The 25854-nt window shown below is 40.1% G+C and overlaps 5 protein-coding genes across 5 annotated transcripts in view; 1 reads left to right on the forward strand and 4 right to left on the reverse strand.

Annotated features, from left to right (window-relative positions):
- The window catches only part of LOC126802972 (peptidyl-prolyl cis-trans isomerase CYP18-1), a 101397-nt gene that overhangs the window by 8845 nt on the left and 66698 nt on the right, over positions 1–25854 (reverse strand). The gene's annotated exons all lie outside the window — the stretch shown is intronic.
- Positions 500–1876, reverse strand: LOC126802970 (fasciclin-like arabinogalactan protein 10). The gene has a single exon (XM_050530695.1). It carries the CDS (start codon positions 1812–1814, stop codon positions 540–542), a length of 1275 nt encoding a protein of 424 aa, XP_050386652.1. The 5' UTR covers positions 1815–1876; the 3' UTR covers positions 500–539.
- On the reverse strand, positions 4301–5591 carry LOC126803597 (uncharacterized). The gene is made up of 4 exons (XM_050531380.1): positions 5448–5591; positions 5217–5272; positions 4864–4903; positions 4301–4738 (listed from the first exon to the last, which is right to left on the reverse strand). Exons 1-4 carry the CDS (start codon positions 5589–5591, stop codon positions 4301–4303), a joined length of 678 nt encoding a protein of 225 aa, XP_050387337.1.
- On the reverse strand, positions 7452–8435 carry LOC126803598 (mitogen-activated protein kinase kinase kinase ANP1). Its single transcript, XM_050531381.1, has 4 exons — positions 8244–8435; positions 7912–7950; positions 7743–7811; positions 7452–7577 (listed from the first exon to the last, which is right to left on the reverse strand). Exons 1-4 carry the CDS (start codon positions 8370–8372, stop codon positions 7452–7454), a joined length of 363 nt encoding a protein of 120 aa, XP_050387338.1. The 5' UTR covers positions 8373–8435.
- LOC126802971 (growth-regulating factor 9) lies at positions 13076–25648 on the forward strand. Its single transcript, XM_050530696.1, has 4 exons — positions 13076–13643; positions 14190–14370; positions 24186–24601; positions 24896–25648. The coding sequence occupies exons 1-4, from the start codon at positions 13367–13369 to the stop codon at positions 25282–25284; spliced, it is 1263 nt and encodes a 420-aa protein (XP_050386653.1). The 5' UTR covers positions 13076–13366; the 3' UTR covers positions 25285–25648.

The following is a 25854-nucleotide window of genomic DNA, read 5'->3' on the forward strand; positions in this document are numbered from 1 at the left end:
TCCCAAGTCGGTTTAACTAAATTCGTTATGGTATAATAACAATTACGCGCGTCGTTGGCGCCGTGTGGCGCGGGGTGTCCATTAGCTTCCAGACCGTTTCGCCGCGCCCAAAAACAGATCCAGGGGAAGCAAGGAACATTAGAGAGTTCGACCAAAAAAAGAAAAGGAACATTAGAGTTGGTCCCCTCATATTTTTTTTTTTTCTGAGAAAGATTAATTGTTATTAGCTAGTATACGTTGCGGGACGCCCCACAATATCCCATGTGGACTCGCCTGTCAGATCCAGTACCCACCACACTACGCGTTTAGGGCTTAATTCCCCGGACTCCACAAATAACCGCCATCGATTTTCAAAGTTAAATAAATGCCAGCCACACGATTACAAAATCCAAACCAGAATTCGAAAATTTAAATTAAAAATCTCTGTAGCCCGGTAAAACAAACGGAGTGTAGAAAAACTACAAACACCAAAAAATTTTAAAAAAAACACTAGAAAATAAAAAAAAATAAAAATTAACAGACACAACTGAATTTACCAATCAGGACAAGAGAACGGAGGAAATGGCAGATACAGAGACGACAGTGAGCAGTGTCATCAGCAATGCAGGTGAGTTCACGTGTCCAGCTCCGTTCCCCGAAGTACTGTCCGCCGCCTCCGACGACGGGGCGTCAGATGGAGCTCCCTCCGGAGTACTCTCAGAAGGAGGAGCTGGAGGTGAAGCGGCCATCGGCGACGGCGCTTCTACGGAAGCTGGGCTGGGAGCAAGGACAGGTGTCGGTGAAGGAGCAGCCACTGGCTCCATCGACGGCGCCGGGGACGGTGACTTGCCGAAGAGCTCAGTTGGGAGGAGGACGCTGTCGACGGTGAAGACGGAGAAGGGAGTAGCGTCGAGGACGGTGTCAGCGACCCTGGAGGAGGCGACTCCGGTGTGGAGTGTGACCTGGTCGCCGGCGGTGGTGACGGTGATGTCGTATTTCCCGGCGCCGTTGGTGGCGAGAGTGCTGATTGGGTCCTTGGTGGTCTTGAGAGCTCCTTTGGGAGTGTATTTAGGGATGGCGTGGTACTGAAGAAGCGAAACGACTTCGGCATTGGTGAGCTTGGTCAGATCCGGCACACCCTTGGCCTTAAACGCCTCGTCGTTCGGGGCGAAAAGAGTGAGTCCCTTGGCGGCGGTGGTCTGGAACGTCTTGATGACGCCGCTGGAGACGATAAGCGCGGCGAAAGTCTTGCACCCGGCTTTCTCGAGAAGCGCGGTGATGTTCATGTCGGAGGCCGGCGCCGGAGCAGCGAGGATTCCGGGGGCGAGGACGGGGGCGGAGATCTCGAGGACGGAGATGTTGTAAGGGATTTGCTTGACGGATTTGGTGTAGCTGGAGTCGAGCTTGGATCCGGGAGCCGCGGAGCCGAAGCCGACTTTGCCGCCGGAGAGATCGGTGATGTTGACGAAGCCGAGGTTTCCGGGGGCGTGGCCAGTGGTTTGGTAGAGAGTGGTGGTGAGGACTGAGCCGTCGGAGATTTTGTGGAGCTTGGCGGGGTCGTAGTAATCGAGGAGGATGTGGAGGCTGAGGACGTTCTTCATGACGGAGAGAGGGTGCTTGGCGGCGAGGGACGACATGACGCCATTGGTGAGAGCGAGGACGGTGACGGTGGTGCGGGTGTTGATCTCGTCGGCGAGTCTCGTTTGGGTCAGGAACGAGTTGAACTGGCTGTACTCGGGGGCGGCGTCGAGAATGGCAGTGATGTTGTGGGCGGAGACGGCGGCGGCGAGGGCGAGGAGGGCGAGGAGGAGGAGGTTGCAGCGGAACGACGCCATTGTTGAAGAAGCTAGGGAGCAAAGTGACTAATGTCGGTGTTGCAGAGAGTGAGAGTAGAGGGAGAAAGTGAGTGAGGGGTTATAAGAGATATTAACTGGGGTTAGGTTTGTTAACTGGGGTTGGGTTTAAGAAGGGGAAGGGTGGATTGTGCGGCATATGCTGGTGCTTATTGTTTTGTATCTTTAGGGAGTGAAATGACGGGAATGGGTCTGTGCTTTTCTGGGTTCCATGTTGGGATAAAGGAGGGATGTGATTATCTTACTGCAGAAGGGTGACGTGGTGTGATTTGTCTTTGTGTTGTGGAATTTTCGTGTTTTTATTTTTTGGTCCGAATGGAAAATCGGTCGGGAAAGAAAGGTAACGCCGTAACGGTAATAGACACAGGTGGAAAGCAGGGAGAAGTTGGGGTAGTTTTGGTAGCCAAGGAGGGAAGTTGGGTTTAGTCTTCAAGAAGAGGTCAAAGTGGATCGGTTATAAGTCTCAACTCTCAAGGAATAGTGAGATGTGTGTAATGTCGCGTTATTCGTTTAATCACGAATTTACATGATGAACCTTGTGTATATAATGTAAACTTCTGTCCACATGCATTAGCTATGACTCTATTAGTGTAGAAGTCAATAATCACTTTTTATCTGATAAAATGGGAAGTACCACAATTGAAAATCATTGAAATAATGTGAACTAGAAATGGTGCTTGTAGTATTGTATAGGAATTGGAAACTCAAAAGAGTTTGAAGCTAGAGTTCATGGTGTCACACTACATACTAGTTAGTTGCACTCTACCATTATTGATCTGTTCCCTAATTATGGGTTGGTAGCATAATATTTTGGCAATTAGCACTAAAACACAGAAAAGCCATTGTCTTTTTCAAAAGCTCGAACTCAAAGCCATATATGCAATTGTCATAGTCTATCTCAAGACAGCAAGTTTGAATAGTGTGACCGTTAGCACTTTGGTGCTGCTTTGCTGTAAGCATACGTGGCATTTGAGTTGTTGAGGACAACCCAACATTTTCCCTAAATTGTTAGGTTGTGGAGGCCATAATATCTTCCTACCAGTCTATTCCTCATAGTATTTGGGTAAAAGTGGCTACCCATATATCCTTATGATGACAAAAAATAAGAGTCTGCCACGATAAACCCAGCTCAGCTTTTACCACTTTCAAATAAATATGCAAATCTGGAATTGATAGTGTAGGGCATGCCACCAAAGTTTAGTGCTTTGCATTTTGGAAGAAATAATGTATGGCATAAATGGTAATGCGTGTGGTGGAACATTATCGAAGACATATCCTTGTAATGCAAGTGAGGTATACACCTAGAAATACCAATATATGATTACATAGTGAGGTACTGACTCAAATGGGGGTGTTGCATTGGTTTCTAATTATCAGAACATGTGTTTTACCAATTACCACAAAATAGATCATCATATAGTATAAGAAGGCCATGAGTTATTGGCTTGATCAAATGCGCAAGATTTATTAAGTACTACAATCTCTAATTCAACGTCTTACATATAAAGTTGTTCGCTTTAAAATGAGTGTTTTTATTTCTAAATCACATTATATATTTATTTTCGATATTTTATAATTCAGTCTAGATGACTAACGTAAAGGATTAGATGCGAATCAAATCCCCAATTTCTTGATACATTTATGTCTCTATCAGTATTTGGTGTTCCTTTCTTTGCTTTAAGGGCTATGTATCAATGGAATGCAAATCTTGTAGATATTATTATTATTATTATTTTCGACAAGCATCTTGTAGATATTATTAGTGGAAACAAAATAGCTACATTGTTTCATATGTTCTATCAAAATAATTTTATGTGAAGGGGGACAAAAACACTATTGACTATAGCCCAACCTACCCTGATTTGAATAAAATTTGTGCTGCAAACTATCATGGAAAATTTCAAAATAATTTGCATATAGTGAATGGGACGATTATTGTCGGCAACATAGTATCATATCACATGTAAATTGTTTCCCTAGTGTGATGTAGCTATATGTATGTGTCCCCCATCAAGTAATGTAACTAGTGTATGGGCTAGATAATTAAGGTGAAAATCAGTATGGTACGGGAAATCTTTAGGAATTTGATAATAGTTGAACTAGCTACAGTAGTACGTCGTTATATTACGAGAATTTCGATTTTTGTAACTTGGTAAGTGATTTTATTTTGGGCACCGTTTATTTTCTCTTCAAGTAGTTAGGTACTTAGATTTCATGTCTCATCCTCGCTTTGTATCTTTCATTTGTTCTTATAATAACATTCAATAGAGGAGTTAGGTTTCATGCAAAATCTTTTTAATAACATGAAATACAAGTCTAGAAAAGCCAGAGGCTTCGATTTGGAACACACTGAACAATTACATGAATTTGTAAATATAAATACACTTTGCAGTTTTATTACTCATAACTTTTAACAAGAAGAGTTATCAAAACTCGACGAATTATTACTCTCGTAGCAGAATCAAAAGTTAGAGCAGGACAATATGCAATAGGTTTTTTTTTTCAGCATTTTCTTTTACGGCAAATTTGTTACCAGCTTGGGATTTTAAGGCATTGTCTTGCTGAAACTTGGCACCAGCATCTTCGACTTTCGGGGCAACGTGCGGAACCTTCAGGCTAGCTTTGATTTTTGCAGCATTAGCTGGGGCATTTTGCTTTTGTTCTTCTTCTCCTTCGCCTTTGCCCTTTCGGAACCCTACACCAAATTCGTTTGTTATCCTAACAACACGGCGAAAACTTGAGCCAGCAAGTTGGCCAAAAGTTTGGGAAGTTTGTGCAGCTTTTTCCTCAACATTTTCTAAAACTGAATAGCCAGTTTGTTTAGCATTTTCGAATTGAGATTTGACGAATTGGGCAGCATGTTGGAGATGGCCGCTAGCACCAACCTGGGGGTTTATGAATGGATCCTGCGTACAATTTGAATTTAGGCACAAGTGAATATAGTAGATTTTTCTCAAAAATAAGAAAAGAATATAGTGGAATTAAGTAGAAGATGATCCATAACATGGCTATGTGCCTAGTTCTAAATTACCTGAATCAAATCAGATATGTCAACTTTCGAATTTGGTAACCTGATATTGCCATGGCACATACACAAGATAAGAATTAAACACATATACTGATATACATAGGCATTGATCTCTCTTAAAATGTTCTTGGTTGCCAATTCTATGTCCATTTACGTTTGTTCAAAGTAAGAATAGCAACATTTTCCAATTCCTGAAGTTCTCGAAAGAACATTATTATTATTTCTTTCAGAAAATTTTCTCACCAGAGACAAAAATGTCTACAAAGTTCATCTACGCCACAAATTAAATATGGGGAACGATCAATACAAACCACATCACCTAAGGTTTGATATCATAAAAATTGACAATAACATACCACGTACGACATTTGACCATAAAGTCTCTTGCCGGGGTAGGAGGTTCAGCAATGATCTATAAAAGCATTCAAATAAGGTAGTCTATGTTATACGGAAAATTGTGACTTGATTTTCTTGATTATTATTTTAAAACGATTGAAATCTACGTACACTCCCCATTTTAAATACAGTTTGTAATTTTATTTAAAAATAAATAAATTACGTATTACTGAAATTAATAGTTAAGTTACCACTTTCTCCAAATGTTGGCTCCAAGGCTTTATCCTAAGCATCTCTACCACAATACGCCCAACGTTCCGTATGTCAGCAATTTCTCCTTCCAACCAGTGCCTCTCAGCCTCATTTCTGATCGAAGAAGTATCATATTTCCACATTCATTAGCTATCCAAAGAATAGTACTAACCACATGAAACAATTTCAGAGGTTGATCACTTGCATATGTGTTTCATCATAACTAAACAAGCCGGCCTTAAATAAGCTAGAAGAAAAAAATATTAATTACAAATCGGCTTACAAGTGAGGACCTGTCTTGATCGGGGAATTGACCTCAGACCCATCGGCGTGTTCGCTGCAGGTAACTACAACAATATCTCTCACTTATTTAGCATATGAAGCCGAGTAACTCTACGTATAACAAACACTCCTATCAATTTAACTTTGAGTTTTTTTCACCAACAGTCCCTCAACTCTGGTGTACCTACCAATGTGATACCTCAACTTTTAATCGTACCAATATGATACCCAGACTCTAGTATTGCTATCATTGAAGTACTTCCGTTAGTTTTTTTCAACTTTTCCGTTATCTTGGTGACGTGGCAGGTACGTGAGGCCCACAAAGAGGGTTAAAAGACAAAATTAACCTCATCTGAGAGGAGCAATGTTTTTCCCGCCCTTTACCTTGAGAAAGACACCTAACAATTCCAATTTTGGCGCCAATTTTCCCTTCCTACTCCTTAATTTGTGTCTCTTATCTAAACTAAAGAACTACCGCCAACCAGTCGATCACAATCTGATAAAACCTAGATCAATCTCATTTTCTATTTTTACCCTAGCACTTGTTAAACTAACAGAATAAATATAGAAATTTATATGGAACATCTCATTTCCACAATCTCATAAGAATATAAAAAAACATAACTTAACGAAATTCAAATACATGTTTAAGTACCATTAGTTGCCACCTTTTATGTTGATCTGCCATGATTTTTGCTTGTAAGAACTAATGGTACATGTACGAAATTCAACTACATGTACCATTAGTTCTTACAAGCAAAAATCATGGCAGATCAACATAAAAAGTGGCAACTAATGGTACTTAAACATGTATTTGAATTTCGTTAAGTTATGTGTTTTTATATTCTTATGAGATTGTGGAAATGAGATGTTCCATATAAATTTCTATATTTATTCTGTTAGTTTAACAAGTGCTAGGGTAAAAATAGAAAATGAGATTGATCTAGGTTTTATCAGATTGTGATCGACTGGTTGGCGGTAGTTCTTTAGTTTAGATAAGAGACACAAATTAAGGAGTATGGAGGGAAAATTGGCGCCAAAATTGGAATTGTTGGGCGTCTTTCTCAAGGTAAAGGGCGGGAAAAACATTGCTCCTCTCAGATGAGGTTAATTTTGTCTTTTAACCCTCTTTGTGGGCCTCACGTACCTGCCACGTCACCAAGATAACGGAAAAGTTGAAAAAAACTAACGGAAGTACTTCAATGATAGCAATACTAGAGTCTGGGTATCACATTGGTACGATTAAGAGTTGAGGTATCACATTGGTAGGTACACCAGAATTGAGGGACTGTTGGTGAAAAAAACTCTTTAATTTTATATGAATTAAGTCGATTCTCTACGTACCTCTTTGGATAGACCAAAATCTGCAAGTTTAATGTTTCCGTTGCCATCAACAAAGATATTTTCTACCTGTAGAAATTAATTAAGTTAATATATGAAATTAGATGGATATCTATTTACAATCAAATGAAACTAGTAGCGTGAGAAATGAGCAAGGACCAAATTATATACATGAGGATTCATAACAAGAAGTACAATAATTTAAGGCATAAGCTAGGAAAAGTACTTTGATGTTCCCGTGAACGATCTTTTGTTGATGTAAAAATTGCAGCCCCAACAACAACTGATGTGAATTTTCTCGTTTCCTGAAAGGAATTCAAATCTGTTTAGCATTTGAACACACCAGCATAGACAACAATGAATAAATTAATTAAGGCACATTAACTTACAAGCTCGAGCTCGGGAAACTGTTTCTGCTTCTTAACAAGCGATGATATGTTTGAATGTCCTACACATTCCGACAAGATAAACAAGGTTCGCCCCTTCTTTGCCGTACCCAAGTATTTCTGCAGAACCATAAAACTCGCACGTAAGGAAAGTAATCGATCGAGTTATTAGACACAAGAAGGGCTTGTTGATCTGAGGACTCATAAGAAGTTTCTTATATTGTATGTGTTTGATTCAGGTCAAGGTTGGAAATGATGGTTTATGACTTATGAGTTCCTACTCACAAGAAGGTTGGGATGATGACACAGGTTCTGTAGATACTTCACTCTATCTTCAAGCTTCTTGAACTGAGCCTACACATATATCGTTAAAAGTAAACTCTCTCATCAGCAAGCTAGCTAATACTAACTAAATATTCTTGGTAAAGAAAAGGAGAAAGAAATTAATTCTAACATTAGCCTCTTCCTTTGAAATATATTTTGCGACTTGAACCTGAGAAAGAACGAAGAAATAGATCAATACATACAACTCAAAATAGAAAACAGATCAGAATCCCTTTTGCCATTCAGCCGAAGGTTTCTAAAAAAATATGAGCAAGAAGTTAGAAAAGAACTAATTAAACCGAAGGTCACACAAACTCCATTCCACCCAGAAGTGAGAGAAGAAGATCGGCGATGTCAATTCGGTATGAATATGGTTCCAATCATACTAACAGAGAGATAGAGAGGCAAAGGAATAACCCTAGAATGATATGAGCAATACAAAAGAGTATTAATGTGATGGACCTTTCTAACAACAATTTCATCTTTCGATTCAAGAACCGGGGCAGTGCAGAGATCACTGGAAATAATGTACAAATCCCTTGTGCTCCATTGGACTGGCCTCTTAAATTCTTGATGATTCTCACTTGACATTAGGGCTGCTACTGCGAATAGAGAATTGGAGTAGTACTACTTCTGGTGTTTCAAACAGGTTTATATACACATATTTATCTTAAGCCTTCTTGTAAATTGTAACGATCCGCGTTTGGTATAATATAATCTTTAATGTCATAACTGATCGACTAAGGTTTTCCATTACGAATTCAAATAGTCAGTAAACTTTGACTGATTCCAGGTGCCAACCCTCTAGGTAGCTTAGTTTCAACAACTACTATTTCTTTTTAGTTACACAAATAGCAATTCCAAACCAAAAGATGCCACGACTTTTTATGGTCGTCTTAGTCAATTAGTAATTGTCGTTGTAGGAACATAAAAATAATGATTGATGATGAATTAAGATACGTTAGAATTTTTTTTTGAGTTGAATGAATAATTTTATTAATTAAAAGATCATTACACCAAGAAGTTATCACTACTTTCACAACCACATGAGTTACAATAGAAAACTCTAAACTTAATTTAAATTGCAAATCTAGTTTAGCTAAAGTATGAACTACGTAGGACGGTGAACAAAAGACCAACGTGTGATAGAGGCCAAAGTCATATTCCATTGTAATCGTTAATTGTAAAACCAAATTCAAAAAATGGTCGAGCAAACCATTTTGAACTGCATCCACGGGCACCTGACAACCAAACTCAATGCACAAAGGAGTAAGAGCATAGTGTCATGTCCGTTTTCGGGAGTGTTAATCGTGAGCGTCGCTGGTTGAATGAACATCAGACATAAGTGAGATTGCTCCAATATAACAAGTGTGGGAGATATATGGCTGCTCCTTCCAAGGGGTTCATGCATGCCAACCCGGTTTAGTTTGGGGAGCTTGTCGCTAGTCGGGGACTTAACGTCGAAGAAAGAAGTTGGCCGCCCTATACACATATTGGGGTCTGGAGTCGATCCCCTGATGAGCCCAAGGCAAGGTGAAACCAGTGCATTGCCCCGTTGGATAAGACTGGCTCCATGGGGATGGAGTGCCGCATAGACCAAGTATGGTAGCCGAATGGCTAGATTCCGTGACAAGTGGTATCAGAGCCGCCTCAACATTGTTGTCGTTGTGTCGCCAAACGCTCACACGTGTCGCCGTGTCCCCAAGATACGGGGGGCTCCACGAGGGAGTCAAGTAGGCAGGGTCGCCCAAGGGGGAGGACCGGACGAGAGGATCCGGTGCGAAGTCATTGTTGGGCGATCTTTGGGAACTCCTTTTCGTCGCTCTAGGCATCGCGGGCGTATAAGGGATACGCGAGCCGCAAGTGGGGATGCCGTGTACGAGGACGTACACCAAGTTTGGTGGGGGAGGATGTCACGTCCCGTTTTCGGGAGTGTCAATCGTGGGCGTCTCTGGTTGAATGAACATCAGACATAAGTGGGATTGCTCTAAGATAACAAGTGTGAGAGATATATGGCTTCTCCTTCCGAGGGGTTCAAGGAGGCCGACCCGGTTCAGTTTGGGGAGCTTGTCGCTAGTCGGGGACTTAACGTCGAAGAAAGGAGTTGGCTACCCTACACACAGGTTGAGGTCTGGAGCCGATCCCCTGATGAGCCGAAGGCATGGCGAAACCAGTGCATTGCCCTGTTGGATAAGGCTGACTCCGTGGGGATGGAGCGCCGCATGGACCAAGTGTGGCAGCCGAATGACTAGGTCCGTGACAATAGGCCCTAGCGTACTTCAGACCCTCAAGTAATGCCAACAACTCTGCATGAAGAGGAGAAGCCGCATCATCTCTGTATAGAGAAATAGTCCCTAAACTATGGCCTACATGATCTTTAAACACACCACCCAAACCCGAGGAACCATCAGGAAGATGATAAGCAACATCAACATTTAACTTAACCATTCTCAAAATGGATCTAATTCCACCGAGCTATTGTAATGACGATTTCCTATAGATATTCACATATCTACCACACACTCTTAGTTAGAGACTGAGCAACAGAAGGAGAAGTGCGAGCATGTTTAAACTTGTTCCACCATCCAAAACCAGGGGCATCAAAACAAAGACAACCTTGGCATCATCCTCCCAAATCTTGGAGTTACGATTACTCCAAATAGCCCATAAGCTCATAAGAAAAGTAGGAAACGATTGAGGATCAGGGCCTCGGCAGCAATTTGTTGGAAAAATTGTTAAATAAACCATTTAAATTTTAATTGATTAATTAAATTAAGTTATACTTATAATTAATCAAAAATGAACATAGATTTGAGTTCTCCATAATAAGTGCTATAAGATCATATGTTTGTTTGTATAATTTGGTTAGTGGGTGAATAAGAAATTGTTACTCAAAAATGACTACTGAAAATGAGAGAAAATATTTGTCACACATTTGAAAAAAGAAGTATTATAAATGCTTTATACGTAATCCATTGTTTATGGATTATAAAGTGTGTAAGTTCTTTTATACCCTCTTGCGCAGGGGAGGAGTGCAAATCTCATGTCACAAGGGAAACTTGTGTATGCCTGTGCGACCTACGGACACAAATGCAACACCGAATTGAGGGTCGGAACAAAGATTTTTTTTGTATTCTCTTGGACGTTTCAACTTCTTTTGACTGTTCAAATTCTTCTTTTTGTAACAACTATAACTGAAACGTTTTTGTGTGTTATGGAGAAGTTTGTAACATATTGAAATCATTGCTTGTAACATATGTAACTCATGTATGTTATGATCTTTTGATTTCCTATAACAGCTATTTTATTCATTGCAGATTGCAAATCCTCACTGTATAAATAGCCACCCTCATTTCAGTGTAAAATCATTCAAAACACAATTAGCTCTCCCTCTCTCAAAGTGTTCTTAGTTTTTCATTGATGATAGAAATAGATACTTATCGAGTTCGTTGAGAGTTCTAGTTAGTAGTGCAACTTCTTAGAATTGTTTAGTCGTTTTATCCTGGGAGACAAGCGCCAAATATTCTTGCACCGGTAGATGAGGCGTAAACGTCTTAAAGACAGTGTGGTATCACACACGTTTCAACTAGTTCTTCAATTATCAATTGTTCGGTATTTTGGTTGAATTCATATTAAATTTCTTTCGTGTTCTTCATCATTAGATTTTAATGTTGTGTTATAATTATTTATAATTCAATTTATTAAATTATATATGTAATATATCATTGTTTTTCTAATACAACTAACCAATTATAAACACGATGCTGCTGATGAGATACATGGAGTTGGGAACCCTGTAAGCACACATGCCACTACATGATCAAAATCACGAATAGCATGGATTGGAGATTCTACCTCTTCCTCACAGGACAGGCAATGAGTATTAATATCAATACCTCTCTCACTAAGACTGTTATGGGTAAGAAGAATTTTAGAAGTTGCCTCCCACGCACAAATCTTCACATTTTCCAGAACAGGAGCCTTCCGGATCTTGTTCCAAAGTAAAGAACTCAGATCAGGGGATTCACTCTCACCAAGGATACGTTTGCGAGTTATAAGATACGTTAATGTTGTTGTATGTATGTTGTAAATTTGTTTCTTCTTTCTAATATTTTTTTGGTTGAAGTATGGAAATACGTTTACTAATTGAAGTTGAAAACACTGACGATAGTTTAAGCCTTTAAGGCCAACCGACATAGTAGACCCTATCACAAAAATTAGCACAATGCAATGTCGCTTTTCACATGGAGAGTTTTGTATAGATAATAACGAATTATGGTCGTCTTAATCTATTAGCTTAATTAGCTGAATTTCTTTTAGTAATGCTTTAGCTGGATGAAATGACTTCATTCATCGGCAGCCGGCGGTCAGAATTATTATAGAAAATACAGTATGACTCTGTGATATTGGTCGTCAATTGCTCAGCTTGATCGATCTTGCATAAGTTCCTTCAATTCATTCAAATATGTGAAAACATGGTTGATATATAGTTTGATCATATATTTTTGGTTTGAACAAGGGCGAGACTCTGTGAGAGACGACGTCGTTATCTTTTATAATATGTAATTAACTGATTTGATAACTAAGTTCTTACGTATGTAGAAAAAAATTAAGAGTTTGATGAAGAATAATAGCAAGTCAAACGCAATTTTCTCCAAAAAAAAGAAGAAGTCAAACCACGATGAGGTATACAAATTACTTTGTGTGAATGAAAAACTTCTATTAGAAAAGCCAAATTACTTCCAAAACTAAATCCGATGAACTACAAGTTAAACATTGCACAAATTTGCAACATGAGGATCTCAAACACCATTACCTAGATTGTTCAAGTATACAACGTACGTATACCAAGACCCTAGATTTTCTGTACTTTTTTAAAATACAAATAGAAAACATGACTGTCTGAAATTCCTATAAAAATTTCGCCAACAACCTCACAAAAGTGTAAAAATGTTGACAAAATAGAGCATCACCAAGATGATTCAAACTGTTAACAATTTTTATGTCGCAATATCGATTTTCCTACTCGGAAGCAACCCGAGTCACCGACCCAATAACCAGAAGCTTCAATAACCCGACCCGACCCAACAAACTCTTTAAAAAAAGCACGTCGACAAGCAAAAGGACGCAACCGGGGGACCCGCCGGACATAAACTCCGACCAACGTGTCACCGCCCAGTCTCCCCGCTTCTGCCACACACGCAGCAACCCCCACCTGGCCTCACCAAAGCGCGTGGATCACATCCGCAACAGTCCACTCACCCCTCCCCCAATTGGAGCGTCTTCCCCACGCGCTTCCTCCACGGCACAAGCCCCAAGGAAAAACTAGAAGCAGGGGGAGGTTTGTGGTCTCTGAAAACTTTGGCCAGAGGACACTGAAAAGCCTCAAGTAGGCGACAACTGGGGGCTTGTCAGAGTCAGTCTCTCTCTCTGACATAACCCCACTTTAATCAAAAGCTCATGGCTTCTTTCTCTTCTTCTTCCTCCTCTCACTCATTTGGGTCATTTCACTTCTCTGCTTTTATAACTCTGGACGAAGTGGGTGTCTGAATCTGTGACAAAGTTGGCATCTTTTAAAAAAAAAAATGGAGGGCACCCAAGTCGTGAGAGTGAAGCGTGAGGTGGATGAAGAGGAGCCGTTGATCAAGCTCGGCCTTGCGGTCGGCGGCGGTGGAGGGGGAGGAGGAGGGAAGAGGAGGAGTGAGTTTACTGCGGCGCAGGTGGAGGAGTTGGAGCAGCAGAGGCTTATTTATAAGTACATAGCTGCTGGGTTGCCTCCTCCTTTTCACCTTGTGCTTCCTGTTTGGAAGAGTGTGGCTGCTACTCTCTCGAATGCTGTTTTCTACCAGCGGTATCCTAGCTGTAAGGACTTTGGTCTTCTTGTATGGGATTTCAGTTCAAAGATTTTAGATTTGTCATGGGTTTTCTTGAGGATCATTTAGTTTGGTTTTGTTACAATGAGAGAAGCTTTAGTACTTTGGGGTGAACATATAAGTTCACTACTCAGTTCTGTGAAATTTAGACCGTCATAATTGACCTCAAAGTTGTTGGGATTGTGTATAAGTCGATGAGTTGCCTGTTTCTTTCTGTAGGTTCTAGTGCAAAATGTCATTCAGTAGCTTCCCAGATGGATCTTTCTGCGTTAGGCTTTAACTATAATTCAAATTCAGAGTTGATTGCGAATTTTGGATCAACTTTGTGCATCAAATTTACGAGCAGTACTAGTGCTGGACTACTTGTACTCATCATAATATGAGTTTTGTACCTTTGATGAAGGTGCTTTCATGAACAGAAAACGTGATTGTATGACTTGATTGTATTGTTTGTGTTGCATGAAATAAAAACATGTCTCTTCTGGTTTAGTTAAATGGATACTGTTATTTATTCATTTCAATTGATTGCTTGCAGTTTTAAGATATGGGAGCGTCGACTACGGAAGTAAAATGGATCCTGAGCCAGGAAGGTGTAGAAGAACTGATGGAAAGAAATGGAGGTGTAGTAGGGATGTATTCCCTGATGAGAGGTACTGTGAGAGACATAGGCACAGAGGGCGCCAGCGTTCAAGAAAGCCTGTGGAAAGTTGTGAAGTCACTTCTTGTAACGACCCCAAAATTTCAAGCTTAAAAACTCAAAATTCTAAAGTCGTTAAACACAGAATAATCTCAATAAAATCGAAATCTTTTAAGTGCACAGCGGATCATCACTGAGTTATCAATACAACTCAGAAAAACCAATTATTACAACCCAAATTCATAATTTACATTACGTAAGTTGGAATGTAATAATTCTCACCATCTCTCACAAAATAGTCACACAAAATCTTCACACAAGCTGGAGGTAAATCACTTCAAGTCCTCTGAGCGGTCCGTCAATTTCTGCTAATCTACACCTGCGGAGTCATCCACTACACCATCGAATTGGTGCACCGGGATTGTAGACACAAACCCGGTAAGCTTTACAGCTCGTATGAGTAAAATATTAAAATAACTCAAGTCTCATAAAAGACACAACTCCACATCAACACAGTATAATGAAAAATCATGGGAAAACGAGCAACCCATCTGGTTACTCTAATACTTTCACAAAATGGTATCTAATGAGCGCTGGTACACATCCGTTACCCCTCACTTAGTATACCGCTGATGTTGGGCAACCACCCGCCACCCAACATCCAAAACAAGCTGAGTACCCATGATCAGATAACCACCCGTTACCTCATGCAGTACTATGGCAGACAGACTAGAGCTCTAACTGTATCGTAACTTTCGCCCGGCCAAAGGCTAGGTTCCGACTTGCCTCACATGTACAATAATCTCACATCATATTGTACCACACATCACGTCCGAAGACAAATCACAATATTTCACATTTTCCGTGATAAAATCACATGTACAATAATCTCACATCATATTGTACCACACATCACGTCCGAAGACAAATCACAATATTTCACATTTTCCGTGATAAAATCACATGTACAATAATCTCACATCATATTGTACCACACATCACGTCCGAAGACAAATCACAATATTTCACATTTTCCGTGATAAAATCATGTACAATAATCACTCATCATATTGTACGTTTTAAAACTTTCACAATATATCCACAATAAAAATCATAACAGTATATTATATAGCAAACTATATATATTCGTATTTATTTACCATTTATACAATATATACATAGTCCACTATATCATATACATGTCATATTTCATAAACACCTGAAAAATTACGTACGATAATCTCACATCATATCGTACCATTAAAATCACACATGCACAATTTTTCTGTCACCGAAATGACTATTTTTAATGAATTAATAACAGTATGTAATTTAATGAACTATATATATATATATATTTATTACCATTATACTATATATACGTAGTCCACTAAGTTATATACATGTTGTAATTCATTAAATAAACACACTTCCAAAAATGTTGAATCACCGCGAGGGTAGATTCGTAAATCAGTGAGATTTTACTCACCTTATTGACTTGAGCGTAATTCCACAATTCGCGATGCTAATTCCTTTCCTCGATTTAACGATCACCTTAAAAGAATAAGAAAAGAATTTAGAATCGTTTCGTAAACCTTTAAATGCCAAAACAGTAATATACGGTTACTGTTCAGCAATTTTGGTTTATACGAAGTTACTGTTCACTACTCAATTAATACGTATTTCTGTACGTATAAATATTATATACGTATTTCTGTACGTATATATATTAAATACGTATTACTGTACGTATAAATATTAATACGTATTTCTGTACGTATAAATATTAAATACGTATTACTGTACGTATAAATATTAATTACGTATTTCTGTACGTATAAATATTAATACGTATTTCTGTACGTATAAATATTAATACGTATTTCTGTACGTATAAATATTAATACGTATTTCTGTACGTATACGTACGATTTAATGTAAATACAAATTCAGTAAATAAAATTTACTAAATTACCCTTTTTACAATTTACTTTTTACATTTACCGAAAGTAAATTATAATTACATTTACCGTAGGTAAAACTTAATTACATTTACCATACGTAAATAAAATTTACATTTACATTTACCGTTACACAGTAAATTACCAAAATACCCTTTCAGTCGAAACTATTTACTCCGCCTCACACGGCGGCGCGTGTGGCACACGCGCCACCTCCGGCCGGCAGCGCGTGGGGCCCACGCGCCGAGCCCAAAACCGGCGCGTGTGGCGCCACCACCACCCCAAAACCGTCCTCCTTTCTCCCCTCTTCCTCCCTCCGCTCCTAAGCAGCCCCTACACCACCCCACGCCTCCCCACGCGCCGCCTAAGGCGGCGGTATTCCTAAAATTCCTCCTCCTCCGATTCTCACTCCACAATCATTCTAAACTATCCCAAATTCAACAAATTTCAATCCACAATCACACACCAACAACAATCACTTCCATACTTACCTAGATCGTATAGTGGGGCTCTTGGAACTCGTCGGAGATGGATGGATCGTCGGTGGAGCTCGATCCTTCAAGGGTGACTTGCCTCGGCTCGAGTTGCATAGTGGTAGCTCATCTACGGCGTCGGAGGGAAGAGAGAGGTGTGGATCGTGTGCTTGCGTCGGCGGAGGGCTGCTCGAACGGCGGAGAACTGGAACCTGTTGTTGCTGGGCTCGGTGTGGTTCGATGATCTTCGCGGCGACGCTGGAGCTTGTGCCATGATCGGTGGGACGTCGCGTCGAGCTGCTGAGTGCCATGGAGCCGGCGGTGAGGAACACCTCCCTCGGATGAGGGAGATCGAAGGTCGAAGCCGAGGGAGGGGGAGAGCTCGGGTGAGAGGGGGAAAGAACGAGAGAGAAGAGAGAGAAAGTGAGAGGGAGGCGGAGAGAAACTGAGGGTTTCCAAAAGTGGAAACCCTAATCACAAAACATTCTATTTATACTCGTTTCCAAATCGGAAACTAACTTCCGACGTTAATAACTTTTACATCCGACGTCCGATTCGAACGTGTCACATGTCCACGCACTCGTATCGACGAGCTCTACAACTTTCGTGAAGGAAGTTTTCGCAACCGATCGACGGAATAAAAGTCGATATAAACGTTACGGAAATGTAACGTTTTTCAATTTAAACGTTCCGAGAACGTTTCCGTTTCTCGTTTACTAACGTCGCAACCAAATACGTTCATTCTAATAAAATTCGAAATTTTATAGAATTCCAAATCAAACTAACATTGTTTAAAATTTAGGGTTATCACAATCTACCCCCCTTAAAGGAATTTCGTCCCGAAATTCAAACTCACTTAACAAACAACTGTGGATATCTAGTCATCATGTCTGACACTAGTTCCCAATATGCATCACCCTCATCATGGTGACTCCACAGCACCTTGACTAGCTCAACTTCTCTCCTCCGAAGCTTCTTTGTGGATCTATCCAGGATACGAACCGGTTCGACAACAAAAGTGTCATTTTCCTTCACTTCAATGGTGTTATGATCGATCACATATGCGACACATCAGGATCATACTTCCTCAACATGGAAATGTAGAAGGCATCGTGAAAGTCCGGCATGCTAGTAGGCAAGGCTAGTTTTCCCACCTTCTCGAGAATCTCAAAGGCCCAACATACCTCCGCCAACTTTTCTTTCTTGTCAAGTCTCACTACTCCCAACTTTGGCCCAACATATAGGTGATCGACATGTCTACCTTAAGTGCCTCATAGGGTACCATGCCGATGTTGGAATAGTAACTGTCGTTTTAGGCTAACTCAATCAATGTCAAACGTTTTCACCGCTACCTTAAAACCCAGCATACAAGCTCTCAACCTATCTTCAGTTACCTCAAACTTCCTCCATCAGACAATCTGTCACATGTCCTAACCATAATAGTCGCATGTGAGCTACTCAAAATATAATCATCCTCCCGAAACCTAATGATGTTTTCAGCATGGAGGCGTCAACGCCCTCTTTTGTCTAGTTTACCACTCTCTTGCGATTTGACAGACTATCCTCACGTCATGAGTTAGCTCCCACCACTGAGCATGGCTGAAACTCTCAACATCTAACATGAGTCAAATTAATGATTAACACATGCCTACTACTTACATCACACATAGTGGTTTTCAAATAAACGTGCTTTATCACGACAATACCTACATGACTTCTCCACAAATCATCATTAGAATAACGAACCTACCATTCCTTCCAATCAGCAAAATAATCCCCTTTCATGATCATCTTATTGTAACCATAAAAAGTTGTCGTGCATGATATGCACTCGAGTACTATATTTGTATCGGCAACACGATAAAGAAATCTTAACTCATTGAGTTCACAACCACCACAGAACACCACCTTGGATTAAGAATTACTCTCAAACAGTTCACCAGAGAATCGACTAATATACGCAAAAGGCTGTAGAAAATTCTACTACCACCACAAGAGAGATGCATCACGCATCCTACCACCTTCACCAAAGCTTACCGTCGGAAAAGAAGTTACAGCTACCTGCTTCAAGTCGCAGGACAGGTAAAGAAAATATTTATCTCCCGATAGTGGAACATGAAAATTAGGTGGAATTACAGTGCAAAATAAACACAACCACAACTGAGATATAACATTCCCCTTTGTTCATGCATACCTCAAATGTATGACACATGGTCCCACACAACGCCCCAGTGGCAACATCTATAGTATTGATTTTTCCCACAGTCGTAATATAATAAATTCAGTAAACAATTCAACAACTGAATCCTGATTTTGGATCCACCATCTCGTCTAGACTAACCCAAGATTGTTGCCACACTACCACTCTAACAGTTGTTTCTTTACTTTTATCAAGAACTCTCATGGCCAACGCATTCGGCCAAAATAACTCCTATGCAAGCAGCAATATAATTGATCACTCTCTTATCATAAAATTTATCCCTTGTTGAACACTTGAGTCAACATCTCAACATCTCCTTATCCAACAATAATAATTTGATGCATAGAGGGAAAAAAGCATCTAAGTCTCGAATACTAATACTACTTGCACTTGAAAAGAAAATCTGATTCTCAACCATTTCTTTACCGGTTGGAAGGTGCTTATCACGAAAAATTCGTCAAAACACCACTAAGCTAGGGTCATCTCATACCTTACCTTCAATAGAGTTTACTTCCCCGTCATTGCGTCTCATTTGGACCTGTGGCATTGTGAAGTTCCAATCCCCAACACCAAAATAATTAAATCCTGAAAGATCAGCGTTCTCAATTAAATGCTCATCTAGCAAAATAATTAATTCGTGATGTCTAAATGAAATTTCTTTAACACATTAGATTTCTTGCTCAGCCAAGAACAATGTGTAACTTCAATTGTCAAAGTCCGAAACAAAACGAGTTAGAACGTAACAACGACGTAATGTGAATCTCAGTTTAATAATTGTATCACCACCTTAAGGACGTATCACACACATCATCAATCCTAGGTAAATGATACATAGTCTTGATGGTCACCCTAATCATTCCCCTTTACTTCACACTCAACCGCATGAGACTTCTTTCTTATTCACGAATAACACCGGCACCACTCAAGCTGAGACCCTAGGTTTGATGAACCCTAGGTCTAATATGTCATCTATCTGCTCTTTCAATTCTTTAAACTCGTTCTTTCCCAATCCCATAAGGCGCCTTTGATACAGATGCTATACCAAGCACATCATCAATAAAGAATTCAACAACTCTCGAAGAAGGTAACTCAGTATCTCCTGAAACACCTCACTATACTCGAATAGTAGAACAATGTCTGTGATAGCTACTTCTAGATCCACAAACTCCACCTTTGCCAAGACTCTAGCTATCATGGCATTATCCGACTCGAGGCACAGATACGAAACTCTGGTATCCTGAGTCTATGAAAGAACTCATCATGTCAACACAATCAATCACCGCGTACTGCGGCCTCAACCAATCAATTCCTCAGATCACCTCATAGTGTGGTCCGGAATCACTATCAAATAAGCAGAGAACTCTCTACTTCCAATCACAATAGGACAAGCCGTTCATTGTCTCCAATTTCGAGGAACACTCCAAAAGTGAAGTGACACATAAAGAGTTTCCCATAGGCGTAGGAATCAATCCTAACCCCTCCACTGCCAACTATCAATAAATGAATGTGGCTATCATCCTCTTCTCTAACTCAGAGTACTCAATCATCACCAAGTAAGTCCCAATACTCCGATCCAATGGTCCGCTACCATATGATCCAAGCGTCATGAAATGACAGCACTAGCAGCTCACTCATGTCTGTGATCAACCTCAACACACGACTATCGTCTCTAATGATAGCAACAAGATCAACTTGTCTTTCCAGTGGAGCAGCCTCCTAATAAAGGTTCTGTACATTGCGGACTCGGCCTGCAGCCCTAACTCGGCCTCGACCTCTCGTCCGTCCTCGGCCCTGTCCACGGCCATTTTCCAAATTCATCACCATTCAACAATTAACACTCAGTCATACATGTGAAGTCTCGAATTCGACAAAATAGATCCAACCAATATCAATCATGAAGTTTCAGAAGAAGGTGAATCATCGGAGTATCGTCACAATACTCTCTACAGGACCAAACCATAAGGTATGGCTCCTAACACTCTCGCGTACCCGACAACATATCTATACCGAGGAGCATGTGATGGGAGCCCGCCTGCAGTCGGATCATCGCTCCTGGATGGTATTGATAATCGCCAAATACGCACTTAGGCTCTGATACCAACTGTAACGACCCCAAAATTTCAAGCTTAAAAACTCAAAATTCTAAAGTCGTTAAACACAGAATAATCTCAATAAAATCGAAATCTTTTAAGTGCACAGCGGATCATCACTGAGTTATCAATACAACTCAGAAAAACCAATTATTACAACCCAAATTCATAATTTACATTACGTAAGTTGGAATGTAATAATTCTCACCATCTCTCACAAAATAGTCACACAAAATCTTCACACAAGCTGGAGGTAAATCACTTCAAGTCCTCTGAGCGGTCCGTCAATTTCTGCTAATCTACACCTGCGGAGTCATCCACTACACCATCGAATTGGTGCACCGGGATTGTAGACACAAACCCGGTAAGCTTTACAGCTCGTATGAGTAAAATATTAAAATAACTCAAGTCTCATAAAAGACACAACTCCACATCAACACAGTATAATGAAAAATCATGGGAAAACGAGCAACCCATCTGGTTACTCTAATACTTTCACAAAATGGTATCTAATGAGCGCTGGTACACATCCGTTACCCCTCACTTAGTATACCGCTGATGTTGGGCAACCACCCGCCACCCAACATCCAAAACAAGCTGAGTACCCATGATCAGATAACCACCCGTTACCTCATGCAGTACTATGGCAGACAGACTAGAGCTCTAACTGTATCGTAACTTTCGCCCGGCCAAAGGCTAGGTTCCGACTTGCCTCACATGTACAATAATCTCACATCATATTGTACCACACATCACGTCCGAAGACAAATCACAATATTTCACATTTTCCGTGATAAAATCACATGTACAATAATCTCACATCATATTGTACCACACATCACGTCCGAAGACAAATCACAATATTTCACATTTTCCGTGATAAAATCACATGTACAATAATCTCACATCATATTGTACCACACATCACGTCCGAAGACAAATCACAATATTTCACATTTTCCGTGATAAAATCATGTACAATAATCACTCATCATATTGTACGTTTTAAAACTTTCACAATATATCCACAATAAAAATCATAACAGTATATTATATAGCAAACTATATATATTCGTATTTATTTACCATTTATACAATATATACATAGTCCACTATATCATATACATGTCATATTTCATAAACACCTGAAAAATTACGTACGATAATCTCACATCATATCGTACCATTAAAATCACACATGCACAATTTTTCTGTCACCGAAATGACTATTTTTAATGAATTAATAACAGTATGTAATTTAATGAACTATATATATATATATATTTATTACCATTATACTATATATACGTAGTCCACTAAGTTATATACATGTTGTAATTCATTAAATAAACACACTTCCAAAAATGTTGAATCACCGCGAGGGTAGATTCGTAAATCAGTGAGATTTTACTCACCTTATTGACTTGAGCGTAATTCCACAATTCGCGATGCTAATTCCTTTCCTCGATTTAACGATCACCTTAAAAGAATAAGAAAAGAATTTAGAATCGTTTCGTAAACCTTTAAATGCCAAAACAGTAATATACGGTTACTGTTCAGCAATTTTGGTTTATACGAAGTTACTGTTCACTACTCAATTAATACGTATTTCTGTACGTATAAATATTATATACGTATTTCTGTACGTATATATATTAAATACGTATTACTGTACGTATAAATATTAATACGTATTTCTGTACGTATAAATATTAAATACGTATTACTGTACGTATAAATATTAATTACGTATTTCTGTACGTATAAATATTAATACGTATTTCTGTACGTATAAATATTAATACGTATTTCTGTACGTATAAATATTAATACGTATTTCTGTACGTATACGTACGATTTAATGTAAATACAAATTCAGTAAATAAAATTTACTAAATTACCCTTTTTACAATTTACTTTTTACATTTACCGAAAGTAAATTATAATTACATTTACCGTAGGTAAAACTTAATTACATTTACCATACGTAAATAAAATTTACATTTACATTTACCGTTACACAGTAAATTACCAAAATACCCTTTCAGTCGAAACTATTTACTCCGCCTCACACGGCGGCGCGTGTGGCACACGCGCCACCTCCGGCCGGCAGCGCGTGGGGCCCACGCGCCGAGCCCAAAACCGGCGCGTGTGGCGCCACCACCACCCCAAAACCGTCCTCCTTTCTCCCCTCTTCCTCCCTCCGCTCCTAAGCAGCCCCTACACCACCCCACGCCTCCCCACGCGCCGCCTAAGGCGGCGGTATTCCTAAAATTCCTCCTCCTCCGATTCTCACTCCACAATCATTCTAAACTATCCCAAATTCAACAAATTTCAATCCACAATCACACACCAACAACAATCACTTCCATACTTACCTAGATCGTATAGTGGGGCTCTTGGAACTCGTCGGAGATGGATGGATCGTCGGTGGAGCTCGATCCTTCAAGGGTGACTTGCCTCGGCTCGAGTTGCATAGTGGTAGCTCATCTACGGCGTCGGAGGGAAGAGAGAGGTGTGGATCGTGTGCTTGCGTCGGCGGAGGGCTGCTCGAACGGCGGAGAACTGGAACCTGTTGTTGCTGGGCTCGGTGTGGTTCGATGATCTTCGCGGCGACGCTGGAGCTTGTGCCATGATCGGTGGGACGTCGCGTCGAGCTGCTGAGTGCCATGGAGCCGGCGGTGAGGAACACCTCCCTCGGATGAGGGAGATCGAAGGTCGAAGCCGAGGGAGGGGGAGAGCTCGGGTGAGAGGGGGAAAGAACGAGAGAGAAGAGAGAGAAAGTGAGAGGGAGGCGGAGAGAAACTGAGGGTTTCCAAAAGTGGAAACCCTAATCACAAAACATTCTATTTATACTCGTTTCCAAATCGGAAACTAACTTCCGACGTTAATAACTTTTACATCCGACGTCCGATTCGAACGTGTCACATGTCCACGCACTCGTATCGACGAGCTCTACAACTTTCGTGAAGGAAGTTTTCGCAACCGATCGACGGAATAAAAGTCGATATAAACGTTACGGAAATGTAACGTTTTTCAATTTAAACGTTCCGAGAACGTTTCCGTTTCTCGTTTACTAACGTCGCAACCAAATACGTTCATTCTAATAAAATTCGAAATTTTATAGAATTCCAAATCAAACTAACATTGTTTAAAATTTAGGGTTATCACACTTCTCTTCCAAGCACAGAACTTCTTAAGATTTCAGACGAAGAATTGGCGAATTCACAGAAAAAACTTCAGAGTCAAACTGCAAAAGGCCTTCAACGTATGGCACAGTCCTCCAACAATGGTAGTAGTACCAGTCACACTAGATGTCATGAGTTACCTGAGAACGTCGTGACAGTTGCAAACATTACCAGTACACTGTCCTACAGAGCCGCTATCACCACTGTTGCTGCTGCCCCTTCCCCCACTGCTGGACGAATGACTGCAACCACCAGTGCTTGCATTGACGACAACATCTGGATAAATGCGAAAGACTATGGTTGGAACTATGCTAAAAATATTGGCATTATCAGAGGAAGTAGAAACAACATCAATGCTGGCTTCTCCCCGAAAAGTGTTCTTCAGGCAGAACATATGAGTAAGATCAAACCTTTGTGCCATTCATGTTTTTTCTTCCTTGTGAATATATTAAATTATTAATCAATGAGGATAATCAGTTAACTACTGCTCCTGAGAAATTATACTGAATGTCGAACTTGGTGTTGGTTGGATATAAACTCTCTGTTCACTTGGGCCGTTACAAGAGGTCCATAGTTTCCCCAAAGTTGAAACTTTTAAATTGTTTTGGGAACTGAAGTTCTTCTATAGCTTTTCATATTATTCGTCGATCATCTGAAACTTATGTACTTATTTCATTTGCTTTTGTTTCCAGTTCCTGTAACTTGCAATGGCTTATACATTGACAATGGTAGTGAAGAACTAGAATCAGGCAGGTGTAGGAGGACAGATGGAAAGAAGTGGCGGTGCAAAAAGAATGTTATTCCTGATCAGAAGTACTGTGACCGGCATATTCACAGAGGAGTTAAGCAAATGAGAACCTCCGGCCCTGTTGCTACTGCTTCTACATCAGCTACTGCAATGAATTCTACTCGGCCCTCTCAGATCACGCGAATTGCTGGAGAGATCCTTAATACAAATCTCACCATGTCCATCCTAGCAAGATCACCACTGATGCAAAATGATGAAAAAAGCAATTCAAGCAGTGACAGTGATGCAACCTTAACAGACACCAGCCTCGCTGCTTACGAACAGCTGACTTAGGTACCTCTGTAGCCAATTTCTACTAGCAAAGGAATATCAAAACCAAGAAAAAAAAGGAATTGGACTTCATGCATGCCCAAGTAGCTTTTATGTTGGTTAAAACAAAATTGGTGCAATGTGGGGAGATACTATAGCGCATGCTGCACAAACTTGACACCATGTTCACGTTCTCGTGTATTTTAGTATACTGGTATTCTAATTAACAGCACCAGGGACATCAGTATGAAAATAAATATATAATAACAAATGACTTTTTTCATTTTGTTTAGGTTGGTAGTGTATTAGTATGCAAAGACCAAAGTTTCTAGGACATGCATTTCATGATTTGATGAGCAGTTTTTTTAAGCATGATGATCCTTGTATTGTTTTTGTTTTCGTTTGTTTGGTTCACATGATTGTTTTTCCTTTTGACACTTGAGAAAAAAGGGAAGTTGATCAATATTGTTTGAAGCTCTTTCATTATCGCCTCCATCAATAATAGTGGAGTTCGGTCAAAGTTTCATTTCTCCGATGTTTGATCCTACCGTGCGCTGAGCATAAGTATGCAGTGTCGTTCTCATTATGTTTGAA

The sequence above is a fragment of the Argentina anserina genome, chromosome 7 (assembly GCF_933775445.1).
Source record: "Argentina anserina chromosome 7, drPotAnse1.1, whole genome shotgun sequence".
Classification (NCBI taxonomy): Eukaryota; Viridiplantae; Streptophyta; class Magnoliopsida; order Rosales; family Rosaceae; genus Argentina; species Argentina anserina.